This window comes from Tachysurus vachellii, chromosome 2 (assembly GCF_030014155.1).
Source record: "Tachysurus vachellii isolate PV-2020 chromosome 2, HZAU_Pvac_v1, whole genome shotgun sequence".
In the NCBI taxonomy this organism is placed as follows: Eukaryota; Metazoa; Chordata; class Actinopteri; order Siluriformes; family Bagridae; genus Tachysurus; species Tachysurus vachellii.
Window position 1 is genome coordinate 33569489 of NC_083461.1, and position 18484 is coordinate 33587972.

The 18484-nt window shown below is 36.3% G+C and overlaps 1 protein-coding gene across 4 annotated transcripts in view; it reads left to right on the forward strand.

Moving 5' to 3' along the window:
* Positions 1-756: 756 nt before the first annotated feature.
* Positions 757-18484, forward strand: part of vit (vitrin) — a 31061-nt gene continuing 13333 nt past the window's right edge. The window contains exons 1-12 of one of the 4 annotated variants that reach the window (XM_060864373.1): positions 757-814; positions 9930-10016; positions 10220-10282; positions 10390-10546; positions 10685-10818; positions 10926-11003; positions 11489-11635; positions 12286-12324; positions 13189-13227; positions 13307-13360; positions 14910-14972; positions 17388-17450. In XM_060864373.1, coding sequence (XP_060720356.1) covers positions 9983-10016; positions 10220-10282; positions 10390-10546; positions 10685-10818; positions 10926-11003; positions 11489-11635; positions 12286-12324; positions 13189-13227; positions 13307-13360; positions 14910-14972; positions 17388-17450 — 871 coding nt within the window. In that variant the 5' untranslated portion in view covers positions 757-814; positions 9930-9982. Of the gene's footprint in view, positions 897-9929; positions 10017-10219; positions 10283-10389; positions 10547-10684; positions 10819-10925; positions 11004-11488; positions 11636-12285; positions 12325-13188; positions 13228-13306; positions 13361-14909; positions 14973-17387; positions 17451-18484 lie in introns of all 4 variants that reach the window. The other 3 variants (XM_060864372.1, XM_060864374.1, XM_060864375.1) reach the window with 3 other exon arrangements.

The following is an 18484-nucleotide window of genomic DNA, read 5'->3' on the forward strand; positions in this document are numbered from 1 at the left end:
ACCCCTGTTTGTCCTAGAAGTGTGGTGTGGAGTGAAATATTGACAAGCCCAAGACCCGAATAGTCACCTGGGGATGTGATTTAGTTGTGTAATGGCCCTTGGCTTCATTCACTAATGAGCCACCTTTTCTCATTGTGTTGTCAGGGGAGAAGACCAAAGCTTTCTATCTGACATTTGCATGTACACCCACATGGTACTTTTTTGAAGCTGCAGGGTGCTACTGCAGGGATACTTCTCCACTGTGACTGATAGAGGACAAAAATCCTAATGCACAATGTCAAAAAGAAATTAACGTAAGTATCTAAAGAAAGCTAATTAAAGAAAGAGACGCTATCTTTATCTCTCTTGTTGCTAAGAGAGAGGTTTCCTTTTAAGCATAGAATTGTGCATCTGGGCATGATATATACTTACTAGTATTTTGATGGAGACACACAGAGAAAGGAATATCTGACATATTTAACCCTACATTTGGCTGGTCCAAATTATGATTTATTTTTTTTTTTATTATTTTAAAACTAAAAGAGCTAAAAGATTTCTTTTTGGTTTCTGGGGTTAGTGTTAGTGTTAGAGTTAGAGTTAGGTGAGTTCCTGACCTCACATGGATTAGCTGACTTAACAAGGATAGTAAAACGACTGTGTGTGTGTGTGTTGTGTGTGTGTGTGTATGTGTGTGTGTGTGTGTGTGTGTTAGGAGGGAGGGAGTGAACACTCTCAGAACTCTCTCTCTCTTTAATGAGCTGTACTCCTTTTCTTGCGCACACACACACACACAGTCGGGACGCAGAACAGGAGCTGAGCAGCAGGACACGCTCAGGTCGGGATATTTACAGTCATGCTCCTACGCGTGGTTTCCCTTTGAGATAATTCTCTTTATAGGAATATTATTGCCTCTAAGGGTAAGTTATCTCGACTTCATTTCTACTTAATTATATGGTCTATTTTTTTTTTTTTTATTGTGAATCTAGATGCACTTTTTGAACCTTAGTCAGTCTGATCATCTGTATCTAATTAGAATTATGCGTAATTATGCATTCCTACTCGTCTAAATAGAAATACACTAGAATATGCGCATGGACCTGGTGATCATTTGCGGACTTAAGTCATAAACTCTGGCTGTGTTGGGAATGATGATGTGCTAGTATGGACTTGACCCACTCGCCTCGAGCTGTTCTGCTGAAAACTTTCCCTGCCTTTTCTACAGTGGCTCAAATACCCTGGTGTAAAAATAACACCTACAGTGTTGATGTAATTATTGCACGGTATTTTTAAAAATCTGGATGTTGAAACGCAACATGTGGTTACAAAATCTGTTTTAACTCTGGACAGTTACGTTTAATAAACAGATTCAAGTGCTTTTCTAAGTGATAAACCAAAATGTATCTCACATATATACTGAGATGTATGAGTGGTATATCTAAGATAGGTATACAGATACACATACAGACAGACATACAGTACAGACAGACAGAGAGACAGACAGACAGACAGATAGATAGATAGATAGATAGATAGATAGATAGATAGATAGATAGATAGACAGACAGACAGACAGACAGATACACAGACAGACAGACAGACAGACAGATAGATAGATAGATAGATAGATAGATAGATAGATAGATAGAAGGATGTGGGGTTATATACTGTATTTGAATGGACAGTCTAGACAGACAGACAGACAGACAAATAGATAGATAGATAGATAGATAGATAGATAGATAGATAGATAGATAGATAGATAGATAGATAGAAGAATGGGGTATATATTTGAATGAACAGTCTAAACAGACAGACAGACATATAGATGAGCAATCATTAAAACCATACGCATTTATGTATATACATATATTTTTGCACATATATTTTCATATATTTTATATAGTTTATACTTTTTATTTATCTACCTCCTTCTGGCTTTATTATTATTCTTAATTTCATTCCTTTTTATGCTTGAATACCGGACAGACATAAAAAGCATCTCACTGCATGTCGTACTCTGTATGTATGTGTACGTGACAAATAAAATTTGATTTGATTTGAGATAGATAGATAGATAGATAGATAGATAGATAGATAGATAGATAGATTGATAGATAGATTGATTGATTGATTGATTGATTGATTGATTGATTGATAGATAAAAGATAAAAGATTAAAAAAGATTGATAGATAGATAAAAGGATTGGGACTCTCTCAGCATCAGTCAGCTGTGTTAGCAGTGAACCTGATGAGACTTGTATTGCTTGTCACTGCCAAAGCTTAGCATATCTTGTGAGACGGCTTGTCAACAAAAAGATGTTGCAGTATGTGAAGTTCCATATACTGTATGTAGAAGGAAAAAGTGGCCTTGCAGAGACTTGTTCATTTCTTTCCCCACTTTTAACTTTTGCAGCTGTTCTTTGTTGTATAACCATATTCACCATGTTACCTGTAAATGACAGTGGGTTGTTCCCTAACTCACAATTTTCAGGTGTCTAATCCTGTTTAACAGACCATTAAATAAGTAAACATGCTATAAAATAGAAACGGAAAATGAATGATTGCCTCCATTTAGGCCAGGCTTCACAAGGGGCATGCTTTCGAAATATTATTTAGGATTAGGAGATTAGTGCACTGTGACTCTATTGTAAGTGGCCACATGCATTCAGGTTATGCAGCTCTTAAAATGCACACAAAAATATAAATACTCAAAGACCTTATTCTGTTTAACATCACAAATCAGACTTAATAGGTATACAATATAACAGTTATCCTTATACAAAATTAAAAACAAAAATCGCCAAATATTTATTTTGTTGTTGCTTTACAGGCCCAACTGAGCCACTGTTTATTATCAAAACAGCAAGAGATACCACAAGATGTGTTGTGTATGGACAATATGTACAACACAGTCTCTAAGAACCAGAGTTTTTGTCTCAGGGCAGCTGGGACACCTTTTCAGTAATTACTGCTTGGGACTGGTTGGTAATTTTCAGCTTTAATGGTCCGGTCCTATCTGGAACCTGTGCACTAGCCATTTAGGATTTTGTTGACTGTAGATGTAGACTTGCATTTTCCAAAAAAGTTTATAAGCTCTGTATAACACTGTGGTTGGCTATGCATACGTAAAAGTAGTTTTATGGGCAACACTTGATACTTTACAGCACATGTCTAATACTAAGAGAGCTTGGGGAGCAAAGACCTTATCTGGAATTAGAACAATGTTTAATCAGGTGTTTTGTCTAAATGAGGAAGACAGGAAATGGAGTATTCCTTGTAGTTTTTTTAGTATGATCGCTCCCCAAAATGGAGTATGGTGAATAAAAATATTCCACAGCCATTTTAAATTGCCAAATATTTACTACATTCAAAGGAGATCATCCTAGATGAGTATATTTAACTAGAACGTACATTTCCTGAAGAAAATGTGAATGGTGCTTGCACATGGCAAATCCCGGAGGCTAGTCGAGACGAGCATGTGAAGTCATCTGAATACTCTTGAGGAAGTTTTTCTCATTGTGCTGTGTGTTTTGATATGTCACATGTCCATGTTGTGCTAATTTTTTATTTTCACGTGACATCATCAAAATACACGTGAGGAAATTCCCCTCATTGTTGTGAGTGTTTTGATATGTCACATGTCAATGTTGTAAAATGTTTTTTGATTTTGCATATATTGGGGGCGGGGCTGCGGCACAACCAGAAGGCCAGTCTTTACACCAATTTAAAAATTTGTTCAGAGTATCACCCTAAAGGAGCTGGCCGAGTTTGGTGTAGATAGTTTGAAAGCTTGAATAGATAGTTCGAAAGGCAAATTTGAGACCCAGTACCGGAAGTACCGGTACTCGGATCGCTTATAAAAGTCATAGCACACCTCTCCTCAATGAGCCGGTCGATTTGACGCGTCATTCATGGGTCTAGGACAATAGCTGCGGGACAAGTTACGCGCCGAAGTTTTGTCCGGCACAATAGTAAGAATGTTGCTTTGCAAGCACCATTAATAATCTGGAGGTTTGGTGTATATGCAGTATATTTTATGTTCATATACTGTTCATTTTTTTTTTATCTTGTAACTGAAGACAAACACACGCTAGTGCCAAAAACAATGATTTCTTACTTCCTTTTTAAAGCAAAGTCTGTCCATGGTGCTGAAATCAGCTTGTTCTATAAATAAATACCATTGTTAGGTGTTGGAAAAGTGTAACAGCTTAAATCATATCAAATATACATTTGTATAAACCATTAATGCCATTCACCATAATAATGATATAACATGTAATTGTAGATTTATAGCACAGCACTATTGCTGAGTCCATATGGATCAAAAGCTGTGAATTAATTTTCTATAATATTTATCTGATTAAAAAATAAAAAATGAAAATTTTAACAGTGTTTTAGGTTCATGGTATCTTAAGTCTGTATCCTAGTGAACCAGAGTTAATGTGTTCAATGATAGAGATTTGAAAGCACTTTTGTACGTCGTGCTGGATAAGGACGTCTGCCAAATGCTGTAAATGAAAATGTAAATATTCAGCATTGAAATTTTTTCATGTTACACGCCACAGTGGTGGTTAATGGCTCATATGAAAGTAGACAATTAGAACTTTGAAAGTTTGAAGTTTTCTGTAAGTTTATTTACAACTAACAATGGTTTGGGTTTTTTCGACACAACTGTTTCTATCTTGATAGTAAATGAAGATATCGAACCTTTTTTCTGCTCTCCATTGTTAAAATTGAATTGAATTGGTGGACACTGCAAAAACGGATTACAGTTGTCTGAAATTGTTCATAGGTTTTTGATGAGGTGACAGTTTATTTAGGATTTTTATGAAATTTTCCATGATAGGAAAATATGAATGATTAAAGGCTTTATTTTTTCGCATTAACAGGAGAAGCAGTATTATTTTTATTAACAAGTGAACTCTTTATAGCTGTTTTGACATGAAGTAGGAAACCAGAGTCAAAAGGAGAACTTGGTTGTTTTAGGTTACACCAGAGAGTGAGTGTATAAACGTCACTCTTCTACAAACAGTCTGTATGTTTAGCATGTACTCAGGCGATATAAGCTATATGAAATAAAGTGCAAACAGAAGTAAGGATTGAATCTTGGAGTGTCATCCAGGACTGTGTCTAACTCTGATATGTTGATCCACAATGCGTAGTTCCATAAAGATATCACAAGCCAGTGACCACGATATGACCTGTGAAATGCTTCAGATTTAGAGAATGTTTTTGTACTCCATAAGCTTTTTGTATGAACTTTAAATAGGTTATGACTTGTCAAAGGTTTGTTAGCGCTGAATGATATACCTGGATCTACTGTAAATGGATCTTTTATGCTTTGGGGTTGTGTGGCAGACTGTGGCACTGGATGTGTACAGGCAGTAAACATACTAAAATAAACATCAGCAAATTCTGGACACAAGACACAGTCAGTCTAGAAAATGAAGATAAATAAAGGTAGACTTCCACAACAGGAAAATGTTTCAAAACATAAAATTCACTTTAACTACCAAAAGAACTGCAAGCTGCAAGTTTTGGAATGGCCTTTATAGCCTTTTGACTTTTTAAACATGCAAGACAGCCCAAGAATATCTCTGAGCTCGAAGTGTTCTGCAAGGAAGAGTGGGTGAAAAATCATTAAAACAAGAATAGCAAGGCTCCAAGCTGGCTGCTAAAAGCATGTGCAAGCTGCCAAAGGGTAAGTACTTATTGTGCCATATTGCTAAGTACTGACTAAAATATGCAATTTGGCCAGGGGTGCCGAAACTTTTGCATACAACTTTTGCATGTAATTGTATCTGTGCTACAGATATAATGGGATCTGTTAAATATTTCTTACACTTTAAGGGGTTTCAGGCTGAGCATAAGATCAAATAAATCTTCAGATACGATCTTACTTCAGTATTCGTGGCTAACGTGCATCTCTCACAGGTGTAATTACCTGCAGATGCATTTCACACCTACTCCTCCAGTCCAACAAGAGAAAACAGTTCAGATTTGTGTGTGTGTGTGTGTGTGTGTGTGTGTGTGTGTGTGTGTGTGTATGTGTGTTTTAATATCTGGGGAGGTTTATTTAATCTTATATAGAATCTTGCAGGCTAAGAGAGATGCAGGTCCTCACAAGCCCTGGGTTCGGTTTAATTTTTTGTTTCTCTACCACACACACTGACTCACACCAGTCCTGCTTTTTATTAATCCCTTACAGTGCTTTAACTATTTTACAGCAATGGGTAGAAACTCTCTGATCTCCACTCAGCTAGCTCTGATTCCAGATTCATAGTTAGAGGAGAATCTAACTACAGTGATCACACTATATGATTTTATTTTTGGTGATGTAATAAAAAGTGAACAGCAAATGACCCAGATTTCCTTTTCCACAAACTGGGACCCAGTTTGGTAGTCTTATCTACAATCAGGCATGTTTGGGTGTTTCTCATCATGCTGTATTTCTATTGCTGTTTTTTATGCCTTATAACTATATATGACAAACAGAGTGACAATACATCCTTTGCCAGGATTCTGTTATCATTATAATATGTAATGTGCCTATTTTCTGAATAAACCATTCCCCTTATATTAAGACTTGTTTTCAACTTAGCAGGTCTTTATATTGTAAAATATATTGTAAATTACATAATTCACCCTGCAGTTATTATGAGTATAAACAATAGGGATGGAAAAAGTCAGTAAAATGCTGGAGAATCATCCGGATGGCAACACAGGTGTGAATAAATTGTGAAATATATAAATGATGACAAATTGAAGGAAAAAAACAACATAAAGTATCTTAATAAGTTGATAGGACATGACAAGCCACCAGAGAAGCTTCGGTGTTTCTTGGCATAGATTTGATTATTAAATCTCTGAAACTCTACTGGAGGGATGAACACTGTTTTTCTTCTTTTTTCTAAGGGAACAAATGAACCCAAAGGCATGCCAGCAAAATTTCCTCTCACAGCAAAACAGAACCAGCAGTTTGTCCATTTGTCACCATACTGTATATGATGACCTGGATATAATCTCTATTATATAACTCACTCACTCACTCACTCACTCACTCATTTTCTACTGCTTATCCGAACTACCTCGGGTCACGGGGAGCCTGTGCCTTCTATTATATAACTGTTTTTAATATTCATTCATTTATGCATGTTTTTTTTTTCATAAACAAGCCATGCAAACAAATTAATATAGAATAAATAAAATCTTTTCTGGGCCATTTTAGTCTCACAGACAATAAGGGTTAACATTTTGGTCTTAAACAACAGGCTGCTTTATTTTATTTGGCTTGAGATCACAGCTTATCAAATCTGACCATCAGATGACCGAGAGACAGTACAAAAAAGGCCTTTAGTTTGCGTAACTGTAGTAACAAGAACCCAATATGAAGGTCTTTTATCCCTGTAGTGCAACAGGCTCTAACCTTTGTTTGATGTTTGGGAACAAGAAAATAATTAGCAATATTCTTTTTTTTTTTTTTGTGATAATTTATGGTGCAAAATTGTTTAATAGAAGAGAGAGAGGGAAAGAGAGTGAGTAAGAGAGAGAGAGAGAGAGAGAAAGAGAGAAGATGCCATATTCCAGTTTTCCACTCTATAAATTATACATAAATAAAAGGAAACACTTTAAAGTGACATTGTAAACTGGACTGATTCCTGAATTATTACTTAAAATAACTCATCAATGTTTCAGATTTAAGACAAACTAATGAACAATTAACCCTTACTTCGACATGAGTCTCTCTCACTCACTCACTCATTTTCTACCGCTTATCCGAACTACCTCGGGTCACGGGGAGCCTGTGCCTATCTCAGGCGTCATCAAGCATCAAGGCAGGATACACCCTGGACGGAGTGCCAACCCATCACAGGGCACACACACACACACACTCTCATTCACTCACGCAATCACACACTACGGACAATTTTTCCAGAGATGCCAATCAACCTACCATGCATGTCTTTGGACCGGGGGAGGAAACCGGAGTACCCGGAGGAAACCCCGGGGCACGGGGAGAACATGCAAACTCCACACACACACAAGGCAGAGGCGGGAATCGAACCCCCAACCCTGGAGGTATGAGGCGAACGTGCTACCCACTAAGCCACCGTGCCCCCCCGACATGAGTCTTATGAATTTAATTCTTAATTAAATGTTAGTATATGTTTAGTTATTGTAATGGGCATTTAGTTATTGCTTGGGCATTAGGGAAGTACTAGATCAGTGTTTAAGATGTTGATCTAATGCTTGAATGGTTGTGCGTTCAAGTCCCACCCTTAGCTATCAACCTCTTCTTTACAGAAATGAGATAAATGTAAGTCTCGCCTTGGAAAAGGATATCTGCCAATTCAAAGACCCTAAGGTTTGAAATGTTAATAGATAATAGAATCTGATAAATAAATGTTAGGAGCAAAGCCTTGGGCCTGAGTCACCCAGAGCATGAACTAGTGCTACAATAGGATCTGAAGAGAAATGGATGGATGGAACTTTCTGTATAAGAAAGATCATTGTAGATAAAAAACGTGATCATACGTCATCCAAATGATGTTTGTGTGCATAGCTGAAAATGGCAAACCATTACATCATTTGAAAATATGCATGTTTCATTCATATTCATATATTTGATGTAGTTTAGAACTCAGTGCAAATGTAACATCTCTCTAGGGACTGCAGGTGGAAATTAGCATTTTTTTGCTATAACCTGGCACATGACATTTCTTCTTTCTTAGACTAATGTTCTCTGTGCATTGACCCTGATTAAGCACAAATAAACTCATTCATTCATTCATTCATTCATTCATTCATTCATTCATTCAGTGTTAATTAATACTTTAAATAACACACATGTACTTATAACAGTCGTTATTTTGATTAGTACAGTAACTCGTCATTAGCTCGAATTTAATACGGTTTACTTCAAGTATTACCTTCAAGTATAACTGAAAACAAAATGTAAGGATTTTTGTAAAAAGACAAGCAGGAAGTAATGAATCGGAAAACTGAAATTGCTGACGGTTTTGACAACACAGACCTGACATGTTATTATCTAATTTGTCTACCTGTTCATCTATCTGTGACTAATTTCTAATAGCTGAAGTGTAAAGATACCATACAGATAGACTCCAGTGTCTTCGGGGTATGTGTTATCAGGTTGATCTTGTCTTACATTTCATATTTTTACATGGGAAAAAGGGAATTTTCACTGTTTACTATTGTGAAGGAAGTAAGACTAGCTACTTGGTGTTTACTTTATGAAATGCAACCAGAAGTAAGGATTTTGTCTTGGATTTAATCCTGTTGTGTTTTCTGGGAGTGTGATTTTTTAGCATTTAGCATTTAGCATTTTTCAGCATTAGTAAAACAACAAACAGCTAAACAGCTGCATACATTATCTACACTTTCTTTCTCTACAAATTTCTGATTCCGATAAATGTGATTTATCTCCTATTTTCAGGTGCCAGATTTTTTTATAATCATCCAGACAAGCTGATGTTTTTAATTAGGACAATAAAGTAGGAAACTCCATTGTTTAAAGGTATTGTCAGTGGAAAATATTTCAGAATCAGATAACTACATAGTTCCCTAAAGATATCACAAGTCAGATGCTTCAGATTTAGAGAATGTGTTTGTACTCCATAAACTTTGTGTATGAATTTCAAATAGGTTTTGACTTGTCAGCAGTTTGTTAGCGCTGTTCGAAAGAACAGACTAAAGTAAACATCAGCAAATTCTGGACGTAAATCAAGATAAGATAGAGGTAGACTTACACAACAGGACAATGATCCAAAACATACCTTAAAATCTACTTTAACTACCAGAAGAACTGTAAGCTGCATGTTTTGGAAAGGCCTTTATAGCCTCTTGAATTTTTAAACATGTGAGACTAAAAAGAATAAGAATCAAGGTCAAAACTGCCTGTGAAATATACCTGTATATATTCCTTTTAGGTTAAGTAAACAACTGACCAGCATACTTCCTCCTCGCCATTCTGTCCTCCAAGATGTTCAGAGCTCCATTCATCACAGTTTGTGTTGGTACGCATGTTGTTTTTAAATTTTTGTTTATTTTGCGTGAAGGATTCAGATTTTGAGGATAGAATTGTGTACATGTCGGTTCAACGTCAATACTTATATATAGAGCACGCATGATATAATAAATGTTACTATTGAACAAATCGTCAGTTAACGATAGATAATTCCAAAATGATATAATCTGCTTATTTGTTTTCTTCTACTAGGACTCCTTTTTATTTTTAGCAGCAAGGCTAAGCCAAATGGCAAAGACAAGAAGGCAAAACAAGGTACACACATGGATCAACATTATGTCTGCTGTTTCAGAGATATTATTTCTACTAAAGATAACTCTTTAAAAGTCTATGTTTTGTGCTTCATGTCTGCATTTCTATAGTTGTGCCAGATATAGAATGCGATGTCCGTGCAGGGAAGATCACGTTTCCAGAATTCATTGTTCGGTGCCCTTCCAGTTGCCGTGAGACCAAGGAGAAGGTTTATGGGACAAGTGTCTTTGCCTCCATATCCAGCATCTGCAATGCCGCTATTCACAAGTAGGAATGAACACAGCTCTAAAATGTCTGTTTATAATTTTGAAACAGTTAAATTCAATGTTGTAGTGGCCAAGCGAAAGATTTCCAGGTACTTCCTGGTAAGCAGTTTATCGTCCAACTCTGATTGTTGAACTCCAGTGGGGTTATTACGAATTCTGGAGGAAAGGTGATCGTAAAGAAGATGGCAGGACAAGCGCAGTATAAAGGCAGTTTTGCAAATGGTATCCGTTCACTGTCGCTCCCCACCTGGAGAGAGTCTTTCACTGTTTCAGGTAACAATTTCAACAAAAATTAATGTAGGACTGATGTTTCTGTCCTTGTCTGAAAATAACTCATTTGAAGTATTTGAAATATTTTCAAGCTTCTGGTTTCATTTCAGTGGGCAAACCACAGAAAGGTGTGATCTACCCTTCTACCCTGGAATATTCTTCTTCAAAATCTTCCACACTAATAAACAGTAAGTGTTTTGTCATCTTTACAAAAATGAGAATATTTATAGCAAAAGATTTTAAACTGTTGCCAGATGCATGCGTCCGTTCCACACTGTCTCAACTATGTTAGTCGTACTGCAGTTACTGAATAACACAAAGTATGTGTTAACAGATTTAATAGTTGTCTTTTGGTTTAAATACATTATAGTTATATTGAAACTGTGCAAAATTGTCACCTCTGGCTAGTATGAAATGCAGAAGAGAGGATTGTAGACTACATAAAGGGTCTTTAGAGCAAAAAGGCTGGAAGTGGATTTATTGGCAGTTCTGGCAGTACAGTATCCCAAATGTCACCAAAGTATATTTGTATATTGTACAGAGTGACTAATGCCTAAGCGTAGGTTCATAAACCTTTGCCTCAGGCTGCGTTGGGCTGACATTGGAATGCAGTTAAACACTACTGTTACTGTACAAATTGTTTTTCCACTCTCGCCCATCTGTCCCTCTAAAGGTCAGACAGCAGCTCCGGAGCCAACGACAACCACTCTCGAGCCAACCACCACTACCACAACCACAACTCCATCTCCAACCACCACCACCACAACTACGACCACCACCACTGCTAAGCCACGGCCAGTATATAAAGTCAGAGATGCAGGTAGGCTTGTGTATGTCTGTTTAAAAAGGTATGGTAAAGAACGGTAAACAGTATCATTGTATCATTGTAACGGTAAACTGTATCATTCCGATTCAGCCCAATATTGTGATGGATTTTGCTTTCAAATTCCATAAAGGTACAACCTAAATGATACAGAATCACTCTAGAAATTAAGGAAAAACATCATTCCGCCCAGGTGGTACCAATATGTATATCTTTATGCAACCCAACACAGTTCCTCACGCCCCTGGCACCGACATGCCTTCAAAAGTCCTAAAGTGACTTTTAACCACAAAATACAAAGGACTTATAACATTCCTATTCACATTGATGAATTGTTGAATTACTGTATTGGACGATTGTGGATCTTTTTCCTGAAAGTAACAGCAAACATTGATCTATTTTTTTATAAAGGTACAGTACTCTCAACCTCTCAACCCTTCACCTTTTAAAATGATCACTTTTTAAAAGCTTCTCTTGTGCTTATACGTTAGACGCATGTGCTTGCATGGTTATCTTTGGCCATATCATTGGGCCTTTGAGATGATCATTTTAAACTCATTTATATTTTCTAAAAAAAAAAATTAGATCAGCCTGTTACTCTGTCTCTCTTTCTTTTCCTCTAAAGTATCACTTTCTCTCTAATCCAGGCAACAGTCACCCATACCTTGCTGCAGCAGCTGGTGCACGTAAGTCCAGTAGCCATGATGTTTAGGTTCAGTAGTGCTTTGAGCTCTGTTAATTTTCTTTATAAAAAAATGTAAACTACTTTTTTTTATAAGAAATAATCATGCCAACATATTGGCACTTTTACCTCACTTCAGGTGTGCATGAATGGATGTAAGTGTAGAAAATGCCATGCAATGGACTGGTATTCATCCGGTGTTTTCTGAGAATGGCTCCATATCCACAAGATAAACCAGATACAAACCATGAGGGTTTAGTGTGTTTACTGTTGTCTTAACCATTAAACCGTGTGGCTTATTGGTTAAGACACAGGACTAGTGACTGGAAGTTGTTCCTGAAGCTGCCAAATGCTAAAAATAATTGTCTGTTCTTTATCATATATCTATGCCATGTTATACCCACCAGCCCTTTTCTGGAAGTTTCAACCATGTTTGTTTGGGTCATCCTAGGTCTATTGTTTGATGGAAAACCATGTCTAAAACACTGTAAATGCTGGAGTTTTTAAAAGTTATTTTAACAAGGCATTATTGAGGACTTCAATATACACTTTGGGAGTGTTGTATTTCAACAAAAGGCATCCAATTATATTACTATTGTTACAACTGCTTTAAAAGAATAGGTCCTAATTATGAACATGTAAAGAACTACACTTTTCAAGAAAAAATCTGAAGCAGAAACTTTTATAGGACATTTCTTGACTCATCCAAAGAACCTTTAAGGAAAGTTTGTTTATTGTAAAATGCTAAATATCTTAGTCCAGCATAGAGAATAAGAAATAGAATAAAGTAATTTATTGCTTCTATCCAATGCTGCCTGAATGCTCATGTTAAACAACATGAATCATTCTGTCTCAACATTGGCTATAGGACAAACACAGAATGCCCAAGCAAAGGTGCTTTCTCAAGGTAAGTAGATTCATTCAATCACATAATGAGTTTCCTGTTTACAATCACAATGAACTCTGAATGTTACATTTCTCCAAAGCATTCAGAGGTGGCTCGGCCTTTGCAGGTAGATTCTCACCTCGTACCAATCCAGGTAAAAGACATTCTGTTTCATTCTCTTGTATGATTTTTTTATTTTATTTTAATGATTGCTTCAAACAAAATGCTACGTTATTTACAGAAGACAAAAAGAGATTTGCATCTGATTTGGTGTCTATGTTCAGCCTTGAATTTCTTTTTCACGTCACTTTCCACAGTGGTGGTTAATGACTCATAAGAAAGTTGACAGTGATTTAAGAATTGCTAGATTTTCATAATTTTTTTCGTTGTTATCGAACAAATATGAAGTTATCTGCTTCTGCTTAAGGTTAACCAAATAAATGTAAAAATGTCTCACACTGAAAGCCAACAGTGCTGTGACTTGCAGCGATATAATAATTAATTTTTCGTATACTGACTGAACATGTCTGATATAAGTTGATTTCCATTCCATCAGCAAAATGAACACCAGTGTACTGGTACTGTACTGGTACTGTACTGTACTGTACTGTACTGTACTGGTACAACATTCTGTTTTCCTATTTAATTAGTATTGTAGTTGAAGTGTGATTATTTTTCCTTTCTTTACAGAATTAGTTTTTTCTGTGCCTTGCTAAATCATTACATTCTGTTGCACTACCTAAAGCATATTTTTCCTATATTTATTATAGTTATATGTATTGTGAGTTGGCTTTATCACCTTGCAGTTCATTCATACTGTACATAGTTTTAATCCTTCCACCAATCCTTCCTGTGTGTGCCTTCCAAAGCAAGTTTTCCAAATCCCTCCAAACCACACAGAGGAAGCAATAAATGGCTACTCACATAGACTACATTAAAGGTCCACATTCACCATGAGCCTAAAAACGAGAGGTTTACTGGCTCTGTGGTTAAAACAATGGACTACTGATGTGACGGTCATAAGTTCATGTTCCACGTTCACATCCAAGTTGCTTCTGCTGGGCATTTAAACACTGAGTTGTATAATGTACCTTGCTCTGGATAAGTATACCTGCCCAAAGCTGTAAATGAATATGTATTCCAACCCTTTATCTGCTCCCTGTTATAACAACCAGCCACTTTGCTTGAAATCCTTTTCTGGAAGGTTCTACCATATTTGATTTGGTCTATCAAGATTGCTAATCTTGATTTTATGTTATGTACTTTTAATACTTTAATAGTTTGTCCTAGTTTGTTGTCTGTCCAAAGCATCTTGCGAAATTGCCGGTCACAACGAAGAAGCAGTAAAAGGCCACATGCATACAGTGCTGTAACGCTCCCTGAGTGGCTATACCTCATGTTGTTGAAATTGTAATGTGGAAATCACGATTAGAGGACTTTATTGGTGCACTTGTAACAGTGAGGTGGGATTTTATTTGATCAAAAGTGGTTTGGAAGCTCAAACTAATTAGCCAAACAAATAAGCAAACATTTTTACTTTTAGTCAAACATTCCCCTTTAGTTTAATCAGAGCATAAATGTGTCTTGTCTATGAAGATGTACACACATACTAGTTATGTATACTTAAAAGTTACAGTAAGTATGCCCAATACCTTTAATCCAAAACCCCCTGTGTTTAACATAATGTTTTGTTTTGGCTGTAGGTTTACAAAGACCAGGGTCAAGTCCCAGTATTAGGAGACAGCCATCAGTTCCTACTAACTCAGGTTTGCACCTTTGTCAAACGGCGCTTGTCAGTATTAACAATGAATACAAAATACATTTACATCAATAAATAATAAAAAATCAATACACAAACAGTACTTTCTCAATTAGTGAAAGAAACAATATTTATGAACGCATAAAGCACCAAACCCATTCCTATGTATCTTTCTGTATCATTATGTATCATTAATTTTAGGGCCAAATGTGTTTTGAACACGTAGAGTTTCTTTTTATTTTCCAGTACCGGTGATTATTTAGGGGGAAAACATGTGTTCCATAAAATACCTAAACGTAAATTGTTATATTTATGGAAATAATCCTTCATCCGATCTTAGATTCTAATGGGACTCTAAATGAGTTTTAATAAAAACAAGTGTTCTTGTTTGATGAAGAAGGTACTGGATTACTGGATTATAGGTACTGGATACAGACTGGATTTGTGTTAGTATCAGCTGTAAGACAAATACATGATGTGTGCATGTACAGGATTAATGTGATTAAGATCAGTTATTCGCAATTAGATCTAGATTTTAAAAACATTTGTCAGTTCACTTATATATATATATATATATATATATATATATATATATATATATATATATATATATATATATATATTTTTTTTTTTTTTTTACATTTTCTAATGCAAGTATTTACAGTCGTACGCAATAGTTTAGGAACCCCTGACAATTTCCATGATTTTCATTTATAAATATTTGGGTCTTTGGATCAGCAATTTCATTTTGGTCTATCAAATAACTGAAGGACACAGTAATATTTCAGTAGTGAAATGAGATTTATTGGATTAACAGAAAATGTGCAATATGCATCAAAACGAAATTAGACAGGTGCATAAATTTGGGCACCCCAACAGAAAAATCACATCAGTATTTCGTAGAGCCTTCTTTAGCAGAAATAACGGAACATGTACTTGTTCCTCTGCATAAATGCCTGAGTAGATTTTGAGTAGTGTTTTAGGTCGTTGTCTTGTTGAAATATCTAGCCCTGGCGTAACTTCAACTTTGTGACTGATTCCTCAACATTATTCTCAAGAATCGGCTGATATTGAGTGGAATCTATGCGAACCTCAACTTTAATTAGATTCCCAGTACCGGCACTGGCCACACAGCCCCACAGCATGATGGAACCTCCACCAAATTTTACTGTGGGTAGCAAGTGTTTTTCTTGGAAGGAATGCTGTGTTCTTCTGCCGCCATGCATAACACCCCTTGTTATGACCAAATAACTCAATCGTTTGTGAGGTGGTCTGTGGGAGGTCTTTGGAGGTGGTCTGTGGGCTGTTCTTGACCGTTCTCACCTTCCTTCGCCTTTGCCTCTCCAATATTTTATGTGGCTTGCCACTTCTGGCCTTAACAAGAACTGTGCCTGTAGTCTTCCATTTCCTCACTATGTTCCTCACAGTGGACACTGACAGCTTATATCTCTGCGATAACTTTTTGTAGCCTTCCCCTAAAGCATAATGTTGAACAATCTTTGTTTTCAGGTCATTTGAGAGTTGTTTTGAGGCCTCCATGTTGCCACTCTTCAGAGGAGAGTCAAAGAGAACAACAACTTGTCTATCAAGATCAAGGCTTAATGAGCCACCAAACCAATTGTGTGTTCCAATTAATCAGTGCTAAGTAGTTACAGCTATTCAAATCAACAAAATGGCAAGGGTGCCCAAATTTATGCACCTGTCTAATTTCGTTTTGATGCATATTGCACATTTTCTGTTAATCCAATAAACCTAATTTCACTACTAAACTATTACTGTGTCCTTCAGTTATTTGATAGATCAAAATGAAATTGCTGATCCAAACATTTATAAATGAAATATTTATAAATGAAAATCATGGAAATTGTCAGGGGTTCCTAAACTTTTGCATATGACTGTAGCTTGAACCCAGTTTTTCACGTATAACCAAAAATGTTAATACAGATTGGTCAAACTCGGTTTCTCAAACGCATTACAGAGCTTATCCACTTGAGAATTTTTTTTATGCGTACATTTTTTTTATGCATTAAAATGTGTACACTCTGAGCATGAAAATTAGCACAGGAAAAGTGACTCATTAAACCTACTGATGCGGCAGAAGGTCACAGTCCTACTGGAATGGTAATCAGTTTATTATTGATACAGAAGTATATTCTTTTACCCTACTATAACTTCGGAATGGCTCGGAATGTCTGTGTGATATGTCCTGTTTTCATTCTCAGTTTCTATTTATTCTTTTTAGAGAATGAAAACAGTGAGGAATTTTCAGAGCCTTGTTCTAAGGCCTCCACTTAGCATCTGTCCTGCCTGTCTGCTACTGAGTTTCTCTTTGGCTTTCAACGGCCGCAAAAACAACAGCTGCTGCACAGCTCTGAATTTCCACTTTTATCCTTTTTCTGTCCTCCTTTCTCTTGATGTGCAGCTTTCAGTCGGGTCCAGCCGGTCCAGCCGGATAGGAACCAGCATACTGTCAACACCAATCCTGGTAAGCATCGGCAGCCCTGAGTGTGTGTTTGTGTGTGAAAGTGTGTATCTCTTTGTGTTGTTTCCCTGTTGACTGCGCTATGTCAAGCAGTACATGTTGTATATTTAAATGTCTGTGAGTGTCTAAAAAGACTAGATACAGCTGAACTAATTTAATACAGTAATCCCTTTTACACCTTGTACAAAGACTTACAAAATGAATATTCTCTGCAAATATTCTCTGTCCTGGATTAGACTCATGACTTTGATGACTAAAAGTTCTGTGTTTGATGCCAAACTTTAGATCATATACTGTATTCCTCAATACTAAAACATTTATGTGAATTAAAATGAACTTGAAAATGAAAATGCGCATTATTAAAATAGGATCATGCCAAATTGTGCTCCCTCTCTTCCCAACTTGTTTTGAACCATTGTGCTGAATTTGCCTTAAAACAGAAGCGTGTCTCATTCGTTTTCAGTTACATTGAATTTTAATGTAAATCCAGGGCCACTAGCACTATGCATTTACTATTGCTAGATTTGTATGCATTTAAATGCAACAACTGATAGAGATTTCTAGAAGGAAGTTAAACGCCTGTGTAGCACAACTAACATGCCTTACTGGTGTGTGATTTCAGCTTATTTCCTACTTAAAATAGCCAACTCTTTATGAAATGCCAAAAAAATTCAAATGATGTGAGCTTTAGGTTTATTGTTTGGACCATAACCTAAAGTTAAGAATGTAAAGCATGTGTGTTATGCTGAAAAAAACATTTGTGTGATATATATATATATATATATATATATATATATATATATATATATGCTTTATCTGCCCTGACCATGGTCCGTCTCTCTTCAGGAACAGTACATAAATTCAAGCAGCTACTTACACGTGGAAATTAACCGGTGTCCAACAATATCCGCAGCCCATTTTAGATTTAGCGGTTTCAACCACACTTGGTTGGAAATGGACCAGCAACCAGCGGTTCCCCAGATTCATGCTTTCAGAAAATAGCTACAAACCTTTACTGAAACTATATAAACTGAGAG